The sequence below is a fragment of the Xyrauchen texanus genome, chromosome 22, assembly GCF_025860055.1.
Source record: "Xyrauchen texanus isolate HMW12.3.18 chromosome 22, RBS_HiC_50CHRs, whole genome shotgun sequence".
Classification (NCBI taxonomy): Eukaryota; Metazoa; Chordata; class Actinopteri; order Cypriniformes; family Catostomidae; genus Xyrauchen; species Xyrauchen texanus.
This window is the reverse complement of record NC_068297.1, coordinates 14,882,014-14,908,897: the sequence shown is the minus strand read 5'-3', so window position 1 is coordinate 14,908,897 and position 26,884 is coordinate 14,882,014. Positions and strand designations below refer to the sequence as shown.

The 26,884-nt window shown below is 37.8% G+C and overlaps 1 protein-coding gene across 1 annotated transcript in view; it reads left to right on the top strand.

The window, feature by feature from the left end:
- Nucleotides 1-26,392, top strand: part of pdzd8 (PDZ domain containing 8) — a 59,434-nt gene extending 33,042 nt beyond the window's left edge. Inside the window, exons 4-5 of the mRNA XM_052154314.1 lie at nt 20,478-20,640; nt 22,489-26,392. Of these exons, the coding sequence (XP_052010274.1) occupies nt 20,478-20,640; nt 22,489-24,749 (2,424 nt within the window). The 3' untranslated portion in view covers nt 24,750-26,392. The remainder of the gene's footprint in view (nt 1-20,477; nt 20,641-22,488) is intronic.
- Nucleotides 26,393-26,884: the final 492 nt, after the last annotated feature.

Genomic DNA, 26,884 nt, shown 5'->3' with positions numbered 1-26,884 from the left:
TTAGTGATTATTATAGGCATTGGTAAATTGTGTTCAGTTGATATCATATGGTCAATGATAATGCTGTTAAACCCATAAATAATCACATAAAGGCAGGTGAATACACAATACAAATGGGGAAAGAAGAAAAAGCCTGCTTGTAGCTTGCAAATGTGTAATATCTTTTGTAAGTATTGTTAAGTTACAGTCTTGGATTTACTAGAAGTTAATCCAATGATTAACTGTCAATGTGCTCAACAGAGAATTGCTGGACGTCCTCCTGCTGGTGTGAACTGAATATTTTTTTACACTAAAGCTTCATGTCAAACCATTTTTATTGACCTCTTGGACTGTTAAATTCACAAAAGAACCTCTGATGACAGCAAAAGCATGTGATGACTGTAAGTTCCTCACTTGTCAGAACGAATATGCGAGTGCTTGCTAAATCAATATTTTACTATGTGCTTGCCATTTAAATTATTATTTTTATTACTGTTCACATAAATGTGAAAAGCTTCCTATACTCATTCAATAGCGAGTCTGAGGCCTTCCTTATATGGCGTTTTCATGGGCGTGGATTATGAAAATCTGAACAGATTTTAAAATATTAAGCATCACACACTAACCGACTTTGAAAATCATTACAGACTAAACCTGGGCATCACACGACAAATGACTGGGGTTCATACACTACCAGACTCTTTCAAGTCAATCTGATTACAATCTCATGTGGAAACAGTGTAATATAAATTTTCATGTAATATTTACCTTATTTTTTGCCAATGTGTGAACGGCTTGTAACACAACTTTAAAAAATGTGCCCTTCCACGACTTCCTAAGTTGCCTATTAAAACCTGTAGAATGATTTTCATGCGAAGGGAGCAGGTCGCTTTTGCCAGGAAAATCCAAAGGATGTGAGGTTTAGGCGCTCTCCCGAGAGCCTTGCCTCAGTGCGTCTCTTCCGCTATTCAACAGCGACAACAATGTACTATGTAACGTTATTTTAGAGATGGAATCCAGCAAACGTCCGGCTCCCAGCACAATACTGACTCCTACACCAAAAAAATACAAATAAATTTGAATCTGCTGAATCCTGTCTGGCTAAGCAGGAACGTGATCGTGGTCGAGCGAAAACTAGAGTGAACATCGGCAGGGTATTTAATTTTCCTTCGATCGGTTTTGGGGATCAAAACCGACCCTGAATTGGCGTTCTTCTTATTGGACAGGTAAGTTTACTAATCTGCGAAGCGTGTAAATATAGTGCCTTAATGATTGATCTAAGCTAAACTAAAATAACACATTAAATGAATGCTAGACAATGTTCAAGATAATGCAAAAGAGTGTAACGTAACTTGGTTATACAGAAAATAATTACATTCTGTTATTATAAAACAACAGCGCATCGATATATCAAAATGACAGTTGTGTTTTATAAACAGCTACTGTCATCTTCCACCAAATTTAGCTAACAGCTATTGATAAAGCGTGCTAGCTAGCTAATGCAGACATAGGCTATCGTATAAATACAGTCAATGTATCTTATTAAGAAAAGAGATTACTTCAAACTACAATCTCGCATAGTCAGACCTATATCCACACTTTAGCCCTGTTCCAGCACTGGAGTCAAATATAATATACAGTCTCAAAGTTTGTAGTAAAACAATCACAACTGTATAATTTAAATTATGCTGCCTCATCTGTCAGCATGATGCCGGTGAATCATGTTGTCTCTTTGTACATTACATCATTGTTTTGGTCAATGCTCGCATCTCTATGGAGTGTGTGCACGAGCAGCAGGTAGCTGGCTGCAGTTCACTTAACGGCCACAGGTGTCATTAATAACAAGGGTTTCTGAATCTTAAATACCGCTCCATTAACAACAGAATTAAGCTACAAAAAGATAAAGTTTTCAAAAGCAGTACTTTTAACCCCCTTTTCTTTTTCACAATAGCAACACTGCCGCGTCTAGCATCCGTGAAACATGAATGCCACAAGTTTAGTCTGTTTTATGATCACTGTTTTTGAGCAAAGAGAATATCCACAAGAAATGTATTATCATACGACAATTTTTAGTTAGCTGCCGTTGACATAATCGCTGTGGTTTTTTTTATGCGCGTATAAATGACTGTTGAAATCAGAGTGTACTTAAAAGAAAATACAGATGAGAAAGACGCATACCTCTGTAAGTGCGATTTACACCAGGAGAAGACCGACACATAGCACACACACCATTGATCGCGTCTTTTAACAACTAGTTGTTCAGTTCGGTTCCATACACACCGCGTGGAATTTTTTAAAATGCGGTTGTCACTACCTGAAATGTTTGTGAGTTAATTCGGTTGTAGAATGCGGTTGTCACTCCCATATTTTATCAGCTTGTGTGTGTAAAGAACAGGATTAAGCACTTAAAGGTAATCTGGCATCCTAATTTATCTGCAGTTTGTACATGGCCGTTGTTTAGTTTAGTTGTTAATTGTTCAGCAGCGAGATCCTTTAACAGCGTGTTGAGTAAAATAAACTATCAAAAAACATTCAAATCTAATCACGCATCGCACAGAGGAGTTAAAGCCATACGAGTCCTCTCTAGTTAACTTGTGCTCGTTTAAAAGTTCTGTTTACAGAAATGCTTTTGTTAAAGAGACAGCACCAGTTTTAGCATGTGTTCAACAAATCAATATTAATACCTGTACTTGTAAATAGTAACAATTCTGCAATTTAACAATGAATATGTAACATAAATAATATATGAAATATAATATCTTATTTATTGATCGAATACCTTTTATTTGTTTGTTTTTAAAAAGTCAAAATATGACAAATGATGGAAAAAGTAATCAAAAATAATTATTAAAATGAATATTTTCCTTATGAACCTAGTTAAGAGGTCCCTGTATAATTAACATTAGCATTAACTAGGAGATCATTTCTTTTATATTTAAGAAAAGGGACATTATAACTGAAATAAACCCATATGAATCGATATTTAATCAAATCAAATCGGAATCAAATTGAATCTAGAAATTTGTATCAATACCCAGCACTAAATAATACATCTGAAATGAACAGCTGAACTGAAGCTAGATTAGTTCTCTGTGTATTTTTGCATGCTGCTGTGGACTTGAAGCACAATGAGGCTGCCTGTGATGTGAAATGGCCTTAAGCCAGCTGTGTGTGTGATCTGATCAACGGAACAGGCATGCATCACCACTGACACGGCATGTTCTTGATGACTCTACATCGACTTAAGGGTTCACATTTATGGCATTAACAAATCACATGACCAGTGTCATGAAGTGTGTAGGAGAACCTGTATTACAGAGTGTGTGTATGCATGCATAAGTGTGTTTTTGCGTTGTTGCCCAGATGTGCGTGCCAATTGCAATTATGATTATTTAAAATACAGAGTTGTGTGTGCAGATGCACAGTGGTTGCTGTGCGTGTTTTCCGTATGTTTATCAGCTTCTCCCAGGCTCGCAGATTTCGAGACGTCAGCAGGGATTCTAACACAGGATTAGTACCGATATCATCTGGAAAAGGTCATTGTCTTTCTCTCCTTCTCTTGCTCTCTCGCTCTCATTTTCTTCCTCATTTTCATCTCTTTCTCCCTCGATTCATAGGAACTTTCTGTCTGCTTGTTGTTTTTATTTTTCTTATTTCCTCTAATACATTTCTCATATCATAAACAAATTTGTACATTTTCTACAATTTCAGCACTGTGTTTTGCATATTTTGCAAACCGGCTGAAAAAAAAAAAACCATGGTAAAACCATCTTGTACCTTGTGTAAGAGGTTTTTGTGTGCATGCTGTGGTGTTGTTTCAACACAAGTAATTTAAATGTTGAAGTGTGGTTTTCTTAGTCTACGAATCTGGTGCAGAGAGTCTAACACTGTTATCAGTAATAACTAAGTGATACTGATCCTCTGGGTTCTTTTCATTTGTTCTTATCACCTATCGGTCCAGCCGTTCTCTCCGCCGACCTTCACATCCTTGCAGTTCACACACCCACCAATATCCATTTCCAGCCTACATCAAAAGTCTCAAACAGTAATCTGAGGTCAGGTTGGGCTTGGTATGAACAAAGTTTCCTTCCCTTTTGACAGAGGAAGACTCTTGCAAACATACACATTCAAGAAACATACACTTGGGGGGCCTGGGTTGCTCAGTGAGTACTGATGCTGACTACCACACCTGGAGTCCTGAGTTCAAATCCAGGGCATGCTGAGTGACTCCAGCCAGGTCTCCAAAACAACCAAATTGGCCCAGTTGCTAGGGAAGTTAGAGTCACATGGGGTAACCTCCTCATGGTCGCTATAATGTGGTTTTTGCTCTCGGTGGGGTGCATTGTAAGTTGTTCGTGGAGTCACTATGCCACCACGAGGACTTGGAGCACATTGGGAATTCTCCAAAACCATGGAAGGCTCCTCATTAATGTTACAAGGTCAATCTTGGACTAGGACTTTCTAAAAACTGGAAACATGGAATTGGATTGCTGATGATGTCATAACATTGAAGCCAATGCGCTACCATATTGCTCTGCCCAAACAGTTCAGTGTGCTTAATGATTTAATAGAATAGCATAACATTTCATGAGTAAACATTAGTTATAAAATGTTTTTAATTGTAAATCCCTACAACGCAAACGTCCTACACATGTAATTATTTATTTATTTATTTAAAGATGGGAAGTTTTCCTGTTTCTTGAAAGCCAGAGCGAGTTAGATGTCTACGTGGCCACGTTCACACAGCAGCATACTACAGTCCTCAGTCCTGTTTTGAGTGCTTAATACGATAATGTTCACACACTGGATGATTATATACAGGTGTGACAACCACATTCTATAACTGATCTAACATCCGCAAATTTTCATGTCTCACAACCGCATTCTCAGCAAACCTGTGCTGTGTCTACAGAACCGTACTGGACACCTAATTGTTAGTAACACCATATACAGTGAGAGACACACTGTACACGCGTGTGTTTTATGTGGGATTTCGTTAATTCACGGAGATGAAGATCCAACTGCTGTTTTCCACTGGAGCTTCTCGCGGGCAGGAGCCGCGCAGCACAAAAGCTGTCCTCGGTAAAAAAGCATTTAAAGCCGCTGTCGGTTAACTATGATGTGAAGGATGAACTTGCTTGTTTAATAACGCGCCGTGAATTGTAATAAGACATATTGTTATGGACGTCGCCATCTAGTGACATTAAACATAATTGTCACTAGAGGGTGAAATGCGAGCGTTGTATCCGCAGGTATCACTCATTGATGCTCAATGACAGTTTGGGGACACCAAAATGGGCATGTGAACACTTCTGGTGGCTTCATCTACTAGTTTACCATTGTGTCAGCAATCCAGTTATATATATCAGTGGTCGTGACCGACCAGTTGAGAAACCGTTCCCAGGAAAACAAACAAAATTATTGATGATGTCATCTTTCACTCATGGGTACATTTTTGTCCAATGCAATGCCCTCTAGAATGAGAATGTTCCTCCTGCCCATAATAAAACCTACTTTTGACTCTCAATAGCAAGTAACAAATCATGGTTCATAGCTGTGATGTGCATTAGAGGTGACTGGCTATTTAAAAAAAAAAAAAGGGTCAAACTCTTCAAATGACCTTTTCCAAATTAAAAACAATAATGTATAGGAAATTTTTCAACAAGGTAAAAATGTGCCATTTCATGGGGTCTTTTAACACCTGACTACATTTTGTCAACCAAGACATGTTCATTTACGAAGTAGACACAACTTTTGTTTCTATGTAATTGTCAACCTGTACGGAGGCTTTTGCTCTGATTGTCATGTTTTTTGTTGTTGTTGTTGTTGTTGTTTTTTATACTACGGCCAAATCTTCTGTATTATTGTTATTGTAGATCCAAAATACATTAAAAATAAGACTGCTGTGAGATCTCTCTTCTAAATGCAGTCTGTATGAGGTCCGTACAATAAAAAAAAATATCACAAAGCGCTGCAGGAGCTGCATGTGCGGTGCTTGTTTGTGTGAGCACATATATGTGAGTGTGTGTTATGGAAATCTAGCCCTTCCACTATTATCTCTCCATCAGCGTTGTTTACAGGGTCATGACATTATTAAAACATGTTTGCCTCATCACTTTTTTCTAGTTTTTATTTTCATAAATTTGATTAAAATGTAGTTGCCATTCCTGTCATTTGAATGTCTAATTGTCTTGTATGTGTTATTTGAAGTTCTGTTATGTTCAGTAGCAGCTTATGTGGCATGTTTGTGTTTCATTTTAGATGTGTGCTGTTAAGTATACACTTAATTTTGCCTTCAATTTGTGGTGTTTGGGATACATAGCTGATGTGTTTGTATTTCCATTTTCCCACCAAGATTTCAATCTAATTAAACCAAAGAGAAACAACCTTATATATACCTGCTTTTTCAGGATATCAAGGTCCTATTCATTTTGGCTTATTCAGATAGAGAGAGATCTCATAATGGCTGGTCTTATCACTGTCATCTCTCTTGTGTGTTCATATGAGTTGGCAGCACTGAGGACTGGCATCATTTTGGCCCTTGGGCATGGCATTCTGAGACTTCAGTTCAGTACAGTTAAATTTGTGTGCTGTGCGTGTTGTCTCAGCATATTATGAGGATGTTTTGATGGAGAGTTAGATCACAGGTAGACTGCTGGTAAAAATGCTTATATTTAGCTTTCTTTTCTAATTAAATAGTTTCTTCACATATTGAGCTAAAAGGTTTATAGAGAAATGTTGGCTACACAAATTTCTGAATTATTTAGTATTTGGCATGTCCCCTTTTGATTTAATGTCAGCATGTACTCAAGCTGGCATGAACAGAACCTGATGATTCATGTTATCACAGCATGATTTGTCATTGTTCTAAAGAGCATCTTGTGTGCTTCAATGGAATAAAGGAATCTTCTCTTTTTTTCCACTTTTTTTTAAAGGAGGAACGAGCCAGAAATTGATTTTTGTGGTAATCAACATTATGCCACAAATGCTGTCAATTTAGCCAAAATTGTATTGAACCCGGAACATTCCTTTAAACGCCCAGCCTCCCCCTCCTCCACAATAGAAAAAGATGGGTGGTGATTGGTTTGCAGTGTCTGACGCACATAAACACACAAGCAGGCTTTTGATGTATTTGAAAGATGTGGAAAGTCATGACAAATTATGGAAATGTCATAACTGGCATATAATGCATGCTGGAAAAAACAGGATAATTTCTAATTTCTAATATTAATCAATATTTTCTGGAGGTGAACAATTTGATGGATTTTTATAAGCAAGCATTAACCAAGATTAACAAATGCTATTTAAAAAAAACATTTCAGTTGGTTCATGATGGCAAATGCATTAACTTATGTTAAAGGAATAGTTCACCCAAAGATGTGAATTCTCTCATGATTTACTCACCCTCATGCCATCCCAGATGTGTATGACTTTCTTTCTTCTGCTGATCACAAATTAAGATTTTTGGAAGAATATCTTTGCTTATTTTAACCACTGGAGTCGTATGGATTACTTTATGTTGCCTTTATACATTCATATACATTTGGTCACCATTCACTTGCATTGTGAGGACCAACAGAGCCGAAATATTCTTCTAAAAATCATTTGTGTTCAGTAGAAGACAAAGTTATACACATCTGGGATGGCTTGAGTGAATGATGAAAGAATTGTTATGTTTGAGTGAACAATAGTAGATTCATAAAGATCTTTCACCAAGAATAAAAAATGCTTTAAGATGTGTTCCTTGTTAGTTCATGTTGACTAATGCATTAACTAAATGTATCCTATTAAACTTTAGTGTAAAGTGTTACCTGGACAGTTTTCTGATTATCAAATTTTTTTCTTTACATGCTTTAAACACAAACACGTTTTCTGCAGCAATGAAGAGCCATATTAATATATAAATTAACATTATCCATTAGAACAGCCTTTTGTTAAACCATATATAGAGAAATTCCCTTGGGTTTCACCAGTCCTATTAGTTAACCAGTTGGGTATCAGCACTTAAAGATTTCCAGCCAATTGGCTGCTTCTACGTCGGAGCGAATGGGGTCAGGGCCGAGTGACTATAACTTGGTTCTGAAGTATGTATTGCCTGCAGTCACCTGCTGGTGTATTTTTAGTTGATTGTTGTTTATACCGGAGTGTCTGACAGGCCAGCTGTTCTTTCTCTGTGCTGTTACGATTTGATGCAGTCTGAAGTATATTGCTGCTAAATCTCATTTTTATACAGTTTATTGCTGCTCTCTGCTTGCTAAAGCACTTCTCCTGGAAATAAAAGGATTTGAGAGAGAATGAGAGCGCTGCAAACAGACATCAGTATCAGAGAGGACAATATGGTCCAAACATTGTACGTACAAAGGTTCTTGCCATTAAACAGACTTATGCTAATGTTCAGTTTTCCTTTCTTGCATTATTTGCTAATGTAAAAAACCTGCGCGTAATAAGACTAGACATGTATATTTAAATAAATATCAGTTTTTATGGTAATAATTTTTTTATTTAAACATCAAATCTTTGGCCATTTTCTAAGCAGAAGTTGATGTTTGCTTCGAATACCCTGATCCCCAAAAAAATATTTGTACTCTTAAGCCAGAGTTAAAAAAGCATGATGCGTATGACTATTAATTGCTTGCAGTCACATTCGGATCTGGGTTTTCAATAGCCAGTATCCCCTTTCTTTCAGAGTCCCCTTATTTTGCTCTTTGAAGCAAAATGTCACCTGTTGAATATAGAGCTTCAGTGGAGAGTGCTATAAAGCCATGAATCTTTTGGCAGTATCAGACAGCTGCCAATTGTCGAATGTTGGGACATTTGAAAGTCCACTTTTAAGTAAATGGCTCAGTTTAAGCTGAGAGAATGAAAATGACAAACAAAATGCCAGAGTGATAAGAGCTCGTGGATGGCCTTTGAGTGCTGATAGGAGAGACTCTTCATTCTCCCATTTTTCATGCAGTCTCTCGTTTTACCTTTTCTCCCGAGTACATGGAGGTTAAGCTGGGGGCGGGACTATGTAGATGAGCTGACAGATCCTAAGCGGGTGAATAACAATGAAGGCGCTAAAAACGGAACCGGCTCGGACAGATGTTAAAGAACGCTCTGGCCGCTGTGAATGATTGCAAATGAGAGGGATGAGAGGTGTCTTGTTTTTTTAATGTCCCCGTCTCCATAACAACTCTCTCTGATGGTCTCTGAAAAGCCTCTTCCTATCTCAAAACAGCGGCAACATGAAAATTTAGACGCAACTGAATTCACCCTAGCTTTGAACAATTGAGTGCAAATAAGAGTGTTTCGTGGAACAGGCTCATCAGTGAACAGAACATGAGAAACAATTAATGGAACTTGCAGCACATGCATGATCTTTCCCATAGAAAGGCTTATTTATTGATTTATTTTCAAAATATGATGAAATTTAGCATTTTAAGTTAATTTTGAAATCAATAAATTTGTGGTTTAAAGAACAAAGATTCTGTCATCATTTACTCACCATCGTGTTGTTCCAGTATTTGCTGAAAGTATCATTTTTTTTTTGGTATTTTTATGGTGCTTTTAGCATTCTTTTTGAAGCTTGTAAACTTTCAAAGCCCAGCTTTGAGATTGAAGTTTGTAAAGTAGATTTTAGAAAATAATAGCACCATTTAACTATGTTTGCATTAGTGTGACAAAGGCTTTGTTCACACTGCAAAATCAGATTTTTCCTCAAATCCGATTTTTTTTTGAGTGTCTATTAAAACTGCAATTTATGTGGCCAGATCAGATTTCTTCTGTTCAGACTACAGTCAGTTTTGCGATCACGTCCACATTAGTTGTCATAGTAACGCAGTAAACCTTCGTATATTCAGCATGCATGAGATTTTAACGATGGATATTTTACCATTGATTATACTTTTCATGAGGGCAGTATCCAAATATGAACATTCTTCACAGACAAAGGCTTAAAAATGGACGAGGTGGCAAATGCAATGTTTGTTGCTGCTTGTGTTGTTGCTGCCTGTTTTAGAGGGGACATCCTATATTTTGGCCGAAATTACGACGTCTCATACTGGACGCCTTTTATCCTGGGGTCCTGTATTTTAGCAGAGAACGAAACATCCCGTATTGAAAGATTTGTGTCCCGTATTAAAGCATAAAAAGGTCCGATGGTGAGATGGGTTACTGCACCTTAGCACATGTGTTTGGGTAAGTTAAGCCAATTTCTGTGTTATTTTAAGAGGTTTGCAGTGCTTTGTGTGCCTTGTAACATATAAATAACATATGGCTGTGCTTTATTCAGAAGTGATGATCTCTGCCCTGTTTACCTTCCTCTGTGAGAGTTTTGTAGGGCTGAAATGTCTAATAAAACAGGCTGAACTCACTTTTGAAGTCATTTATATTTAAAATTACGTTTGTAATGATCCTACTGTGTGGCCGTCATTATTATATTAAATTCAAAGTGCCCTGTGAAGGAATTAATTATGCTGTTCGGAACTTAGTATGTTTTCTAATCACAAAACCTGACATATAACAACCGTTGTGCACAGTAAATTATGAAAAAAAACACATGAAATCTGGTTCCACATGAAGTCTGACCATTCAGACTGAGACACGTTAGGAAAAATCAATTTTTAATCAGATTCCAAACCATTTACAAATGTGTTTTGGATGAGGATTTGAGTGACTGCATCTAAAAAATTGGATTTTTTCTGTGAGCATAGACTTAGTGTTTTGTTAATTTGGATGGGATAGGGAATGAGTGAAATGGAAAAGAGGAGCGAGTAATTGAATTAGATGTGTGCTGGAAAAGGGCAGCATTTACTATATTCCGCCACGTCATCAGTTATGTCATGTGACTCAAGCCAGACAACATAATACAACACATATTAATCAACAGTAAATCTCCCTTAATTTCCCTTACTCCCCCTGGCTTGAGCTGTCTCACGCTTTGAAATGTAGGTATTATATGAAATTGACTGGAGTTTTCATCATGCTCAGAAATCCTCAAATCCTATAATTTAACAACGCTACTGATGAAATGATTTAGTGTAATTGTTTTTCTTTGTCAGAGGATAAGTGGATCTGGCCAGGCATGTTTTGGTGATTGTCACGAAACATGTCAATTAATTGTCCTGTCCTACTAATTCTCATTAATGCAATGCAAAAGATGGTCATTGGGATTTATAAAACAATGACATGAATAGCTATTATTCAAACGGTAAAGTATTTGAATTTCATTGTAGTAAGTTCCCTTAGTAATGACAATCATTATTGATTTAAAATGTAATTGTACAGCAGCATCTTTTTGTGTGTGTATTACAGTGTTACAAAAATGAAAATCATAATTGAAAACATATAAAATGTAAGGCTGCGGCACGGTAATGAGAATTAGGGCGTAAAATGAGCTTAAGTGTCCTGCAAATAATGTGTTACAGTGCAAAATAGCTTACTGGTCCTAAATGTATGCTTCATTTTCTTTATGCATAATATAATCTCGTTTTGGTTTTCTATTGATTTGAGGTCAAATATGATCAGGGCTTTTTCTTGACAGGTTTTGTGATTTAGATAAAACGAGTCAAGTCACGTTCTTAAAGTCTTTTTTTAAATGTTTTTCAGTCTTGATTCTCTGTGATATTCAGTTGAAAATGTATAAATATGATTTGGTGAACGTGTGAAATGTGTCTGATTTTAACATCATTATGATCATCAGTAAGCCAGTTCATATAGCATCAGATTTGTGATTTCAGAAAACCTGTATTTTGTTTTTTTTATGGGATTAATGACGTTCCCAATAACGTTCACTTCATCTGTTTCCACCAAATCCTCCTAAAATCTTACATTTGCTTTAGATGATCAATCTAAGCCTCCCTGCTTTACGTATCCGTTACCTTCTTTCTCCACCTTCCTTTTGAATAAACAGTGAATCACTAGAGCTCTCTTACCCTGCGATTGTGTGTACGTGCATGCGCACATGCCCTGCGGGGACTGCTACCCTATACCAAACACTAATCTTTCTGACATGTGCCAGATGATTCCATTACTGACATTGCTCTGACTGCTCTCACCAGTGCATCTGGCCACAGAACCCAGCTATTGCATGTGTGCTTGTGTGCATTAGGGCTGAGCAATATACAAAACAATTATATACAGATCATTTTAAGCCTTTTTGACAATATTTGTTGATATAATTCTGATATTATGTTCATGTATCTCCTCTAAAATGGCTTAAAAGGGTGTTGTTCAATCAGAGAAAGCATCAGCCACTTTAGAGGATTAGATTCATAATGTTCATTGCAAGAAGTAAATTACATTGAAAATATAGTTTACAACAATGAAGGTGTTGTTTCCAGACCATTTTTCACTGAATTAACACAATATTCAATCATTTTAATTTATGGACACCGGTTTAATAGTAGTTGTAATAAACTGTACATGTATGGCAGAATGTTACCCTTAGTCACCCTTCGCTGTCATTGCATTTTTTCCATATTATTCTCCATAAATGTTTGGGTGAACTGTCCCTTTAAGAAGTGGAAGTAAGTTTTGCTCTGTAAAGGGTAGATTTAAAAAAGCCAGTCTTTGAGAGAGGTTAGGAGTAAAAGGTGGAGGATGGAGGGAGTAGGAGGATGAATGAAATGAATAGAGGGAAAGATGGAGTAGAGAGATGGAGAGTGTGAGGTTTAGCTGAACACACACTCAATCCTCCAGCAACAGGTGTACACACAAGACAACTGTCCGTTTTGCACAATAGCTTCAATGGATGTCTGTCAACAATCACACTGGTCCACGTAACCATGCCTACCAACACATACACACACTTTATTCCACCTACAAAGAAACGTGTGCACTCACTGACACATAAAAAGCCCCCTTCCATACACACACCTTAAGTCTTCTGTTTTCTTTAGACATACAAATGCACTGTGTCTGGTATGGGTGTTTAGCATTGATGTTTTTCGACATGTTTGCTTTCTTTGAGCAGGTATTTATCCGTCTGTCTGTCTCTTTGAGTGCACAGTACGATTTGATGTCTGTGCACATTTAGAGGCAGTATTAGGGTTGCCAAGCGTACCGCATATGCATGCATGTTTAGTGGTGTGTGTGTGTGTGTGTGAGAGAGAGAGAGAGGGAGAGAGAGAGGTTTTTGGGCAAGATCAAAGAAGCATGAAAAAAAAATGTTTTGTGTATGATTTCAACCTTAGTTCTGAACTATATACATATACAACTGTATTTGCATACTGAATTTCAGTTGGTGTTCTTTCTAGCATTAATGTTCAAACTGTGGGGCGAATTCAATAAACGTTTGCGCCACTTTTGCGTGTGATATTTCAGCTCAGAAACTCTGCGTCTTATTTACTTATTTACATGCAAGCATGCTTTTTATGCAAATTAGGCTAATTAAAGATTTATACAAAAAAACTCTGCTATTTGCCTGCAGCAATGAACATTGCTGTATTACCACCCGAGGAAAGCAGGCAGTGAACTGAATTTGATTAAAAAGAAATGTGTGTACATGTTCTATAGATCATGGCAGAAGTATTTAATCAAATAATGATCAAATGATGAAGAGCGTTAGAACCGGTCATATATCCAGATGTGTGGTGTAGTCAAGCATGCTAAATTCAGGTGTCTCAATCTTAGTACTGTGGTGATGCTCAACAGTCCTGTCAGAGTGAGCCAGATCGTGGTGGTTTGCTGCATCCTCCACAATACAGCGCTCAGAAGTGGCCCACAAGATCGGAATTGCACATGCAAATTGAGCTCTCGTCTCTAGTCACCTTTACACTTTACACTGCAAACTGGTCACGTAGTGCTGATTCTTGTGCACAGCTGACAGAAAACAAGAACAAAGCAGCTCTGATGCAGCATTTTTGTTGAACCAAACAGAACCAAAGCCTAAAATGTAACTACATAAAACTTGTTTTGCTGCATTGCATACAATCTTTTTACATCACAGGTATTTTTTTTTTTACATTGGATTTAGTTATTATTGTGGCTTTATTAAATGGAGATAATGGTATGTAAGTGTCTGTGTTTAGATGAGGTTTTCTGTTTTTAATTCTGACATTTATAGTGGAATCAATGGAATTGACCTGAAAATTTCCCACATCCTGTGTTTGTTTATTGAGGTAAAAACTGTTAAATATTTTCCCGACACAATGCAAGTCTGTGTGTATGTGTCAACCTTGTGATGAGGTGAGACGGACACTAAATTCACACATGAACAGCATTCTCACGTACCAGTCAGAGCGACCATCAATCCGTTTACCTGCACTCAACACACACAATGAGTGTGTGTGGTGTGTGTGTGTGTGTGTGTGTGTGTGTGTGTGTGTGTGTGTGTGTGTGTTCCTCCTGCTGTGTTTTTCTGTGGTTGTGTAATTACCCCTTAGCCACCGCTCAGCTACAGAAATCACCTGTAATTGCCACTCAATGTCACTGTTTGGTTCCTGTGTCAGAAAAATCTTTCTTTTGCTCTCTCTTGCTTTCATTTTCTTTCTTTCTCTCTCTCTCTCTCTCTCTCTATTTGTCTTTCTAAAAGCAAAAAAATTAAGATACAGATTAAGCACATTTGTTGCTGTTCCTTGGCCTTATTTACAGTTCAAATTATTTTATTCTTCATTTTGTGCAATTTCTCTCATTTTCAACTGTAATTCCAAGGACCTTGGTGTACTTTAAGTCATTTTTTTTAAGCTGAAGGCTTGACCAAATGTTTCTCATTTGGGGCTGGTTGCATAAACATAAGCTTCTTTTCCACCATTGGGCCGAATGGGTCTGAGCACGGTATGGAACGATTACAGTTGCATTTCCACTTGAGCACAGTTTGGCACGATTATGAACCATTCTCATGCCTGGAATTCTTGGCACGGTTAGCTAACCATACTCAACCATGCTGGTGAAATGGCTTTAGGTTGTGGTGACTCGTTTAGTGTATCTTCATGATTTTATTAGGACCGTTTAACTAGTATTGTGGCCTATATTTTTCTACATGACTTTTTCATCAGGGAAGTAGATTACTAGCTCATTTGAACTCAAAATACAACAATATATTTTCAAGCAATTTTAATATAATACTTGTATACTATTTTGTCAACAAATACCCTTTTTAGCTAGTCTGGGAACTTTTACCTTTCTGCATGTTCGTGTCCGGTGGCAAACATAAGCCCTCTGCAAATTATGGTAAACCTCTCGTCTTTTTCAATTTACTTTACTTTTTGCATTATGGTCTGTTTGTTTGCAGAGTAAAACAAGGGAAAAAAGCAGTCATAAAACTGGAATATGCAATCATCCTCCATAGCGTGCCACACTCTCTCACGCCGTCGCCAACAGATGGATCTGTTACGGACATTCTCCTGATTTCACTGCACCACGGCATGATGGTGGAAAAGACACTTATGACATAAACTTAAGACTGCATCTAACAATAAGTCTGAATACCTAAAGATGCCAGAGAATGCCTGTTGCATAAAACAAGCTCATAGCTGTCTTTATTAAGACAGTGTAATTCGTAATGCATTGTGGTTAAAGACACTGAACAACTTAATGTATGACAGTGGGCACTCAACACAGTTTTCCTTCACTGAAAATATTTGCTTATTAAAAGAATACAATGCTTCAAAATAATTTCTAATAAACACATTTTGTGAATTTAACCCAAAGAATAAAAACACAAGAATAGGGAGCCTGGGTAACCCAGTGAGTATAGATGCTGACAACCCCATGGTGTGATGAGTGACCAAATTGGCCTGGTGGCTAGAGAGGGTAGAGTCACATGGGGTAACCTTGTGGTCACAATTAGTGGTTCTCGGTCTCAATGGGGCACGTGGTAAGTTGTACATAGTTTGCGGAGGGTAGCATGAGCCTCCACATGCTGGGAGTCTCTGCGGTGTCATGCACAACCAGCCACATGATAAGATGCACCAATTGACTGACTCAGAAGTGGAGGCAACTGAGATTTGTCCTCCGTCACCCAGGATGAGGTGAGGAAACATGCCACCACGAGGACCTACTAAGTAGTGGGAATTGGGCATTCCGAATTGGGAGAAAAGGGGATAAAAATATAAAATAAATAAATAAATAAAATAAAACAAAATAAATATTTTTGCCATCATAGAATTCAAAGTCTTATGCAAAGTCTCAACTCAAGCTCCTTTCAGCCCTCAACTGACCTCAGTCTATAACCGAACCAGTGCAAGCGTTTCTTGGATGCAGACATGAAGCAGCTGTGTATGAGGGGAGGCTTTTGTTTAGATGGAGCGCTGATTCCATCACATCTTCATATTAAGTCTTCATATTACATCTTCCATCACATCAATTCATGCCAGCTCTCTTTTTTGTACCTTATACAGCACATTACGCGATAGTTTCTGTGATTCATTTTACCACCATTACCGCCATCAGGCGCATTGGTTTTAGTATCTGCAGTAGCTCCAGTCATATAAAGACCAATATTTTATTGGTCAGGGTATTGTATCATCAGGCAAATAAAAACAAACTGAGACACTCAACGTAAAATAAATAAATAAATATCTAAAAAATCTTTGTCGACTCGCAAATGTTTACTCCATGTGTGAATGGCTTCCTAGGAATCCATTATTTCTATTCAAACTGTTTATTGTGGCGAAAATTTGCATTTGGTGTGAAAAGGCTTTATAGTCAATGCATCACAATTACGTAGGATCAACCAGTTCTTAGGTTGAGATACAATACATATCTTGAGGCACTTTGATGCTGAAATAATGTTTTGAAAGTAATGTACTTAAGGTGAAGTTCAGATGAAAGGCTTTTCTAGATCGCAGTCCTTTTCTACTGTCCATACTATGTTGACTTGTTTTCTGTGGTTGCCATATTTCTTTTTAATAAAAATACTTTATTAACCCTGAACTTCAGTTTCATTCAGGATCATACAGGTGATGATGACTGAGTACCCTCAAATACACTTTGCTGTAATTTTGAATTCTCTTTCCTAAAAAACCTGTCATAATTTATATAAAACACGCCATTAAAAATACCGTCAGTGGCCCCACAAAAGCCTGAATCTTCTCTTGTATTTTATACTGACAAACTGTCTCTGGCATGTTTAAAGTGTGCGATCAGGTTGTGCCCCGCAGGAGGAAATGTTCAGAATTAATAGGATAGTTTATAAACAGACCTTCAGTCTTTAAGATTTATGATTGCTTGTGTTTTCTTTTCTGTTATGAACAAACTTATCTTCAGTGTCTCAGCTAAGCTGACATTTATGCAAATGCAAAAAAACGGTATTCTCCCTTTCTCTGTGTACTTGTGTAAACCATTTAGATGATGCCAAAACCATAGTATTGAGTCCTGAGCCTCAGAATGTTTTGTTTTTTGTTTTTTATGTTAGCAGTGACAGCAGTGTGACATGCTCTAATCTTCCGAAAATTATTTCTAAAACTATTTTAAAGAACATGTTACATTTTTGTTTAATTATAATTTATGCAATTTTTATGACGTGATACTAATTGAAAGAATTTGAATATTTGTACTTTTTAAAATTCCTTTGGAACACTGTAGGACGTTTTAAAATGAAATAAAAAATGGTGACCTGTTACTGCATGTATGCCACTGAATTTTCCTTATACATTCATATAAATTTTAACCTAAAATCTTAAAGGTTACTTCACCCAAAAATCTCATTTTATCTCATCATTTACTCATAAATTACAGTCCTTAATATGCAAGTGGATGGTGACCAGACTTTTGAAGCTCCAAAAAGAACATAGTATACACTCTATTCTCGGTGCCATCCATGCACAACTCACCACGTGCCCCACCGAGAGCGAGAACCACATTATTGTGACCACGAGGAGGTTAACCCATATGACTCTACCCTCCTTAGCAACCGGGCCAATTTGGTTGCTTAGAAGACCTGGCTGGAGTCACTCAGCATCCCTGGATTCAAACTTGTGACTCCAGTGTCAGTCAGTGTCTTTACACGCTGAGCTACCCAGGCCCCCTATTTATCCGTTTCTTTACTCACAATGGGGCGTTTGTGTGCTCATCCTGAATGTCTCAACCGAGTGGAGAACGTGAGGTTAACATGGCAACTAGGGATGCATGGATCTAATTCCTGGATAGGTATCAGCTCTGATACTGAAGCTTTTAGACAGATGGGGTATCGGTCCGACGAGCCCGATTCAAATCCGATACAGTGTGTTAGTCATCTTTGTTATTGTCAAGCTACAAAAATGACATAAAGGACCATAAAAACACCATTAAAGCAGTTCATATGACTCGTGCATTTTATTCAAAGCCATAGCTCATTTAATCATAGCTCTGTGAATCACAAAAGGCTGTCTTTAATAAGTAAATATATAGTATGCGCAGCGCCAGTGCAGCACACAAGCTGGTGATGTACACGTTTTTTTTCTTTTTTTAGCATTTTGTATTTTACCAAAATTTGAATAAGAAGCAAATTAAACTACTGTGAACTTGACTATAAACAGAGACTTCCTGGAGAGTTTAGAATGTCAAAATAAAATCGTGAGGGTTAAAAAAAGTGCACGATTTAAATAATTACTGTTGTATTTTAAATAAAAAATCAATATAATAATATTAATAACAATTTATTTATTATATTGTCATAATTGGTATTTGTTTACAATCTATAACAATATTTAAGTTGAATGGATTCCAAAAAATAACTGTGTGAATGAAAAGTGGACTGATGTCTTATAAGTAAATTGAACAAAAAAAGAATGTGGAAAAATCTGGAAAAAAGTCCAGATACAAGTTGAAAAAATGTTTTGGGGGAAGGCAAAAAGAAAACAGTGGTTTATTTTCTACTAATGACTGTTTTTCTGTTAATTTTACTGCTACGTTATCCAGTATACTAGTAAACAATACAGTTTTTCTTAATAAGCTATACATTTATATTGAAATAATGTGTAGTTAGAGGTTTGTGTTTCTTTACATATTAAAGAGTACTCTCAAATAGTTCCACACAATAAAGATATTCTAAACTCCTTATGCAAAAAAATAACACTGGTATCGGCTTGGGATCGGTATCGTATCAGAAAAAGTGGTATCGGTATATATGCACAATGGCAATGCGAATACTTCAAATATTGATCTTTTTTCACACCAAAAGCAGTAGTAACGCTTTAAAAGTATTAATTTAACCACTGGAGTTGTATCTATGATGTCAGATAGATATCTGTATTATGCTGACTGTCTGTGATTTTTGGAGCTTCAAAACTCTGATCACCATCCACTTGCATTTTAAGGACCTACTGAACTGAGATATTTTTCTGTTTATCTTTAAATGTGTTCTGCTGAAGAAAGAAAGTTGTACACACCTGGGATGTCATGAGTGTGAATAAATGATGAGAGAATTGTATATTTTGGGTGAACTATCCCTTTAATGTTGAGCAAAAAAATAAAATAAAATTGCATTCATGTTATTTGACAATTACCTGAATATTTCTACCAATCAATGCATGTTATTGTTAAAACGTGGTGTTTTTGTTAGTTGCCCTTTAAGAACTTTAAGATGATTCCAGAATGTATCTATAGACAGTCACTGGTCAAAAACCGGGCAAGTTGTACTTCTGTTTGCCAGCTTGAGTAGATTGTCTGTGTTTTCATCCCAAGTTTAACTTGATCAGTGCCCTTCTCAAGGGTTATAACAAATGACAGCAACAAAATTACAGTCATCCATCTCAGCACTGTGGATCTGCATTCTGTCTTTTCTTGCCCACCCCCAACACAAACAAGAACGAAAAGACAAGGAAGACACAGACATGAAAAGATTGGCCCATATTTCTTTCCCAACAACTCTAAAAGATCAATAAAAACAGTCTTGCTGGTGTTTTGTAAAACTATTCTTGTGTCAAGGTCATATTTTTTGCTTCTTGGTGGCGATAGGCCATGTGGAATCTGTCCTTACGTAAGCGCACTGACTTCCTTATGTACCTGTTGTTTGCAATGAGTTTTTCACAGTGTCAAACAGTGCTGCAGGTGGATTTTGTGATGCTGGCAGCACAAAAACTGCAGCTGCTGCTGCTTTGCGAATTTGGAGTAAAATTAGCAGTAATTACAGACCTCCCCTGCCTTCAATTCAGAGAACATTGTTTTATCACCATGAAAATTGGTGGATGTGGTGGGAAGAAAGAGCTTGGTATAGAAAGTGAAGACTGTCTTGTTCACATCATAATATAGATTGTCCATCCTAATTATAAACTGCTATTCCTGTCAAAAGCTAACCTTTTTTTTTTTTTTTTTACTTTTGGTTTAGGCTAACTGCTACTGTTCAACTCAACTAGGACTTGTAAATGTCCTAAAAACAAAAGCTTTTTCTCTCGTCGTCTTTGGTGACAAAATCTTGTGTATGGGAACCATACCTGGAATATAGAAAAGTTCAAGCTACTTGAACTGCAGTTGCAAATGTACAAATTATCTTCTTTTCCTCAACAAAGGATCATCTGTACTGCTTTTTTAATTTGTATTTATTTTTTTATTAGCAAATCATATATTGTTTCTTTTTGTTTATGTGTGTGTTGCAGACTGAGGTGATTAAAGGACCATCTGGGAGTGTGGGAATGACTTTCAGGCATGTTCCGGCAAATGATGGTGACACGGTACATGTGAGCATAGAGACCATCACCCCAAACTCCCCAGCTGCTCTAGCGGACTTACAGAGAGGAGATCGCCTCATTGCTATTGGAGGTCAGAGTCCCTATCTGAGCAATCTAGACCTTTTGCACTGTTTTAGAAAAAACAAAAAATACCTTCTAGACCATGCTTTTTTTTTTTTTTTTTTTTATGTGTGCAGATGGTTCTACATGGATTTACTCTGCTGCTTATTTTGAATCTTAATGTGCAATGATTTATGGTAAATTAATCTAAAAGTGTTAATTTTAACCTAAAAGTTTAAAATTTTAATTAATCTAAAAGTGTTAATATTTAATTATATTGTAGATCTAAGTACCTTTTCCACCATCAGTCAGAATGGTTCTGAGCAATAGTACCAGTAGCATTTCCATTTAGAAATACAAACCTTTCCTGGCCTGAACACAGAACAACGGTTCATCTCTTAAAGGGATAGTTCAAAAATAAAAATTCTCTCATCATTTACTCACTCTCATGCCATCCCAGATGTGAATGACTTTCTTCTGTAGAACACAAATTAAGATTTTTTTTGAAGAAAATCTCAGCTCTGTCAGTCCATTCAATGCAAGTGAATGATGACCAGACATTTTAAGCTCCAAAAATCAGATAAAGGCATAAAAGTAATCCATAAGACTCCAGTGGTTTAATCCATATCTTCAGAAGCGATATGATAGTGAGAAACAGATCAATATTTATGTCCTTTTTTACTATAAATCTTTCAATTTTAAAATGTGAAAGTGGAGATTCCCAGAAAGTCATACACTTACATTTAGGAGCACCCACCGAAAATTAAGGAGCACCACAACTGCAATTTGTATATATATTAACAGATTTATTTTATTTAAAAACCACACCACCACTGGGGCTTTACACATCCTGCTATCACACCAATGATGTTGGCACATGACTTGTCATTTGCGTACGTCGGGTTGATCGCAACATGGGTTTAAATTTAGTGAAGACAAGCTCGTCTTTGGTGATTGTGTAGGCGGTGTTAAATTTCATGTTCAGCTCTGCTAATTGAGCGGAATGTCCAGCAGCATCCTGACGATAAAATTCTTCAACAATCGAACCTGATACTGAATTTTTTGCCACACACTTGTCCTGGCATTTCTTGTGCTTGGCGCTCTCCCCGTATTTAATCAAGCTCTCACACTTAAAATGTGTGGATTCAGTGGCAAACGCAGTGTTACCTGCAACCTCTGTCCCACAGTCTTTACAGTGAATGCAGTGCATGGAGCCATTTTCATAGTGGAGCCACTCAATGTCTTTCAGCCACTCTCTCCAAAACTGTAAGCCTTATTATCCGCTGGTGGATCCACATTCACCACATGATTGCCATCAACTCCAGGAGTTACATTATCTGTAACTTTAGTCGGCTTACAAAACAAATCTCTCTTTCCATCTTCTTTCTTCAGTGCCGTGAAAGGGGTGATTGATGGCTAATATTAACCAATCTAAAATCAGCATTAAAGTTAAGAATGTAAAAATGAAGTTTAATTGGTTATGTAATGTTGGATAGAATGGTGGACCGGTCACTGTATCAGCTCACAGCAGGCACATAGTGCAGTAATTAGCTAAAGGTTTGTAGAGAAATGAAAACAGGTCGCACCACAAAAATTATTTGCACTCGCACAAATGCTCCCAAATATATTTTGAGGTCCTACAGATTCAATTTCGGGAGCATATAAAACCAAGATAGTCGCAATTTCAAGCTTTGCACATATGGGATGGCATGAGGGTGAGTAAATGATGAGAGATTTTGTTTTTTCTGTGAACTACCGCTTTAAGCATTTTGCTCACCTTTGTCTTGGCAAACTCAGTCACTATATATTTTTTCAAGGATACTGTGGCCATGTGTCAACAAGCATCCATAACTCTTCTTACATCTGTCTGTTTACACAGGAGTCAAAGTGACATCCTCTGTCCAAGTGCCAAAGCTGCTGAAACAAGCTGGAGAGAGAGTGTTAGTCTTATATGAGAGGCCAGTGCGACACCAGGTGCCTACTGCTGGGTTAGGGCCACTCCAGGAGACCTTAGGCCCTATGGAGGAGCCTGTCTACCTTCCCCAGTCTGGGGGCTATGAGGAGGACCCAGCCCCAATTGCCACCATGGACATAACTGATAACAGAGACATGGACTCTGAGTTTGAGGAGTTAATCATGGAGTCCAAATCAACTGGAGCTCCAGTCAGTGTTGACACTAAAGAGGACTTTTTGCTCTCTGTAAACCAAAGCCCCAAAAGGACTGTGGCGAACCTGGCCAAGCCCCTTGGTTCCATCTCTCCAATTCTAAACCGCAGACTGAACCTTCAGTCCCCACTCAAACCCCAGCCCAAAGAATCATCTAAGCCACCAACTCACAAGACTGTTGAACCATGCGAACAACCACAGAGACCAACGGTGCCCCCTCCTCCACCACCCACACGCCCTCCTGTTCCTCCCAGGCCCCATATAAAGGTCACATCTGCCACCTCAGAAACCCAATATATGGTGGAAGGTAGTGAGTCTGTGGTGGAAAAAAGTCCAGAGAAAGCACAGCCCGCTCCTAGCAATGGGGAAAAACTGGCAGACAAAATCCCTGTTAAATCACCAGAGCCAAAGCTTTTGAGTAAACTCCCAGAGCCCACTGATGAAATCCCCAATATTCCAGGCACAAACAAGCAAGATTCAGCCAAAGACAAGATATCTGAGAGCTCCTCCAATACTAGGGACAGTGTAGATGAACAGGGTCTCTGGGAATCATCTGAGACCATGTATCACAACAGAAATGCTCGCTGGAATAAAGCCTCGGTGGTCTTTGAGGTAGAAAACAACCACAAATTCCTCAATGTAGCACTTTGGTGCAAGGACCCCTTCAAGGTCGGAAGTCTCTTGTGCTTGGGGCATGTCAGTTTGCACTTGGAGCACATTGCGATGGAATGCTTATCAACATCGTCTGCTGAATATCAGAGCACATTCCGAATATGTGCCCCTGAACCAAGAGCAAGTGTCAGCCGCACCGCTTTGCGCAGCTTGAGTACTCACAAAGGTTTCAACGAGAAATTGTGCTATGGAGATGTAACGCTCAACTTCACGTACCTGGGAGATGGAGAGTCAGATATGTTCGGTGGACTGATGGAACGTGAATGGGAGGGGAGTCTCCAGGAAGAGGATTTTAAAGACAAAGAAAATGTACGGGAGCAGGTGCTCATGGTAACTCGGGATGAACTGAGTTACAGTGGCATGCAGTTCGGGGAAATGCGTCACAATTTTCAGGACACTCAGTTCCAGAATCCCACTTGGTGTGAGTATTGCAAGAAGAAGGTTTGGACCAAAGCTGCTTCGCAGTGTATGACCTGTTCTTATGTCTGCCATAAGAAGTGTCAGGAGAAGTGTCTAACTGAGCACCCTTATTGCGTAGCAGCCTCAGACCGCCGTGGGGCAGATCCTGAGGCAAAGTCAACTATCAACCGGGCGACGACGGGTCTCACGCGACACATTATCAACACTAGTTCACGCCTCCTCAATTTGAGGCAGGTGCCGAAAGCCAGGCTTGCAGAACAGGTTGCAGAAATGGGACCAGGGGTTGTAGAACCTTCTCCAAAACACACGCCTAACACGTCTGACAACGAGAGCAGTGACACTGAGACTTATGTTGGGGCCAGTCCGTCCAAACAGCCACCTGGTATCAGTGGTTCAAAACTGGTTCGCAAGGAAGGTGGGCTGGATGACAGCGTATTCATTGCTGTAAAAGAGATTGGTCGAGATCTTTACCGTGGCCTCCCCACAGATGAACGCTCACAGAAACTAGAGTTAATGTTGGACAAGCTACAGCAGGAGATTGACCAGGAGTTGGAGCACAACAACTCTCTGATAGTGGAAGAGCGAGAGACTATTGACACTCGACGCAAGGCCCTGATCTCTGCAGCTCTTGCAAAGTCTGGTGAACGGCTCCAAGCTTTGACTCTACTCATGATTCACTACCGTGCTGGCATTGAAGACCTAGAGTCTGTAGAAAGCACCTCACCTTCCGAGCAGCACAGCTTTCCAAAGGTGAAAACAGAGGGTCTGGATGAGGCGCTGCTGGGCACAGAGGTGTACGATAGTGACATTTGTAGTCCAATTGACGTTCCAATGCTGGATGAGATTACAGAAGAGCAGATCTGTGTAGAAGCATTACCATAGAGATGACAAGAGGCATCATGGGCTTGAGACTCAAGAACATACTTTTCTTTATTTTTATGGCAATGCTTAATAATGACCTGTGAGCATCCCACAAGTGAATGCAAGGTTTACAAAAGTATTCATGGATATTTGCCAGAAGATCATGGAAATATACTGTCATATGAGGAATTTTGTGAGTGTCAGTAGTTTACCAGATTTTATTTACTTTTTAATCTGTTTTTTTTTAGAAATAATGTTTTTTTCATTTGTTTTGTTTTATTTTTGGTCCCTTATTAACTATTGTAGAGGACTAAACCACCGTTTTGTATGCTTTCTGCAGTATTACAAAAATACATGTAATTCGGGTCTAGCCCATCTGAGTTCTCATGGAATCATGATCAAACCGAGTTTACCTGCCTTACCTGAAAGGTGCAATACATTTTTTAATCATAACTAGCTTCAAAAGAGAGAATCAGTGTGAGTAACATTAATCTTAAAATAGATATAAATCTGTCTGCATCAGTAGAAACTGAATCTGTAATATGTGCTGTTGGTGATGTTCATGGTTGGAAATACACACTTCACAGCTTTTTTGTTTTGAGCTTCAAGCCCCTCTGTCTTACACTATGTTCACTTCAAAAGGTAGGATTATATCCTGAAAAGCAGTCCATAGAACATGATGTCCAGAAAGTGTAACATGACATTTTTTTTGGTTCCTATTGGTTCCTAATCAACCTTGTACTCTTCTGATAAGTACCTTTTATCATGTTACTTTTTGACTAATTTTAAGTTTGTCAATTGTTTAATTTTTCAGTTATTTCGTTTTTTGTTATGTTTAATTATGTTTTAACATGGTTAAATGTTGAATTGAGAGGAAATCCTCATAGGAAATATAATCTTTATTACATTATTACAGCATAATATTGGGGACCATTTTTGTCATTTATATTTGTCACTCCAAGCCAATGTAACATTGTATTCATTTTTGAGGGAGGGATATTTCTACTGCATACATGATATCTGTTTCGTAGTATGTTTTCGATAATTGCATTATATTATCATGTCAAATTGAATTTGTTTTAAACTGCTACAAGTTCAAAACTTTTAGGAACTTTTACAAACTTATTACTAATCTTTATCAACTGATGCTTCAGTTGGTTTAGATGAATGATTATGTTTGTGTGAATGTGTAAGCAAATCACATTTTTGTTAAGGTATTCAGATGTTTATCTTTACTTTTGTTTTAGTAATATGATTCTGTTCATAGTGTCACATCAGTGTATTTGAGCATATTTTGCCACATTTGAAAGTTAATTTCACATGTATACTAATGAATGAACCTCCCAAATGACTCTCTTTAAATTAATTATTCCATTCACCACTCTACACATCATCTGTCACACTAAAAAATACATTATTAAAAACTCTTGTCGATACAAACAGTATTCCATAATTCCAAAAGCTAATGCATTCCTTAGAATCTATAGCTTGTCTGCAGGGCCTAAACACCATAGTGCTTATGTTGTGGCACCCGTCTATGTATGTTAGTTTAATTGTTTTTTAAATTGAAAATCGATCCAATTGATTCAATACAAATATGCATTTCTGGGTCTCTCTTTATGAATATACGTTTTTTTTAAAAACAGATGACACGGCCTTTAATAAAGGAGGTTGGTGGGGGGGTCAAACAGAAATATGTAGGGTCAAAGCAACCTGCTTTAACAGTTGTGGTGTCCTAGTTAATGTTTCGGCTGGTCGTACAATATCTATTCAGCTGGTGTAGTCAGACTCGCATTCTTGCTTGTGCAGTATTTGCATATGGTGTTCATGGAACCACAAACCAGAACAGAAGTGATTTCCTTTTGAATCGCTTAAAGAAATTACATTAAAATATTACACTCATTAAGTCATAAAAATGAATGAAAATCTTTTGTTGCGGTTTTAGTTCTATTTGTCTAGTTGCTCCTGATGTTATACTGAGCTTCTCACACCAACACATGCATTCATATTTCTGCACTTATTTCAATCTCACAATGGAAAAACAAACAAATAGAACAAAATATAAAACATCTTATACGCCTTGGCAAACTGTGGTTATGCATTTCTGGGAAAGCTGTTGTTATGGGAAGCTGTATCATGTTTTAAAGTGCTATTGT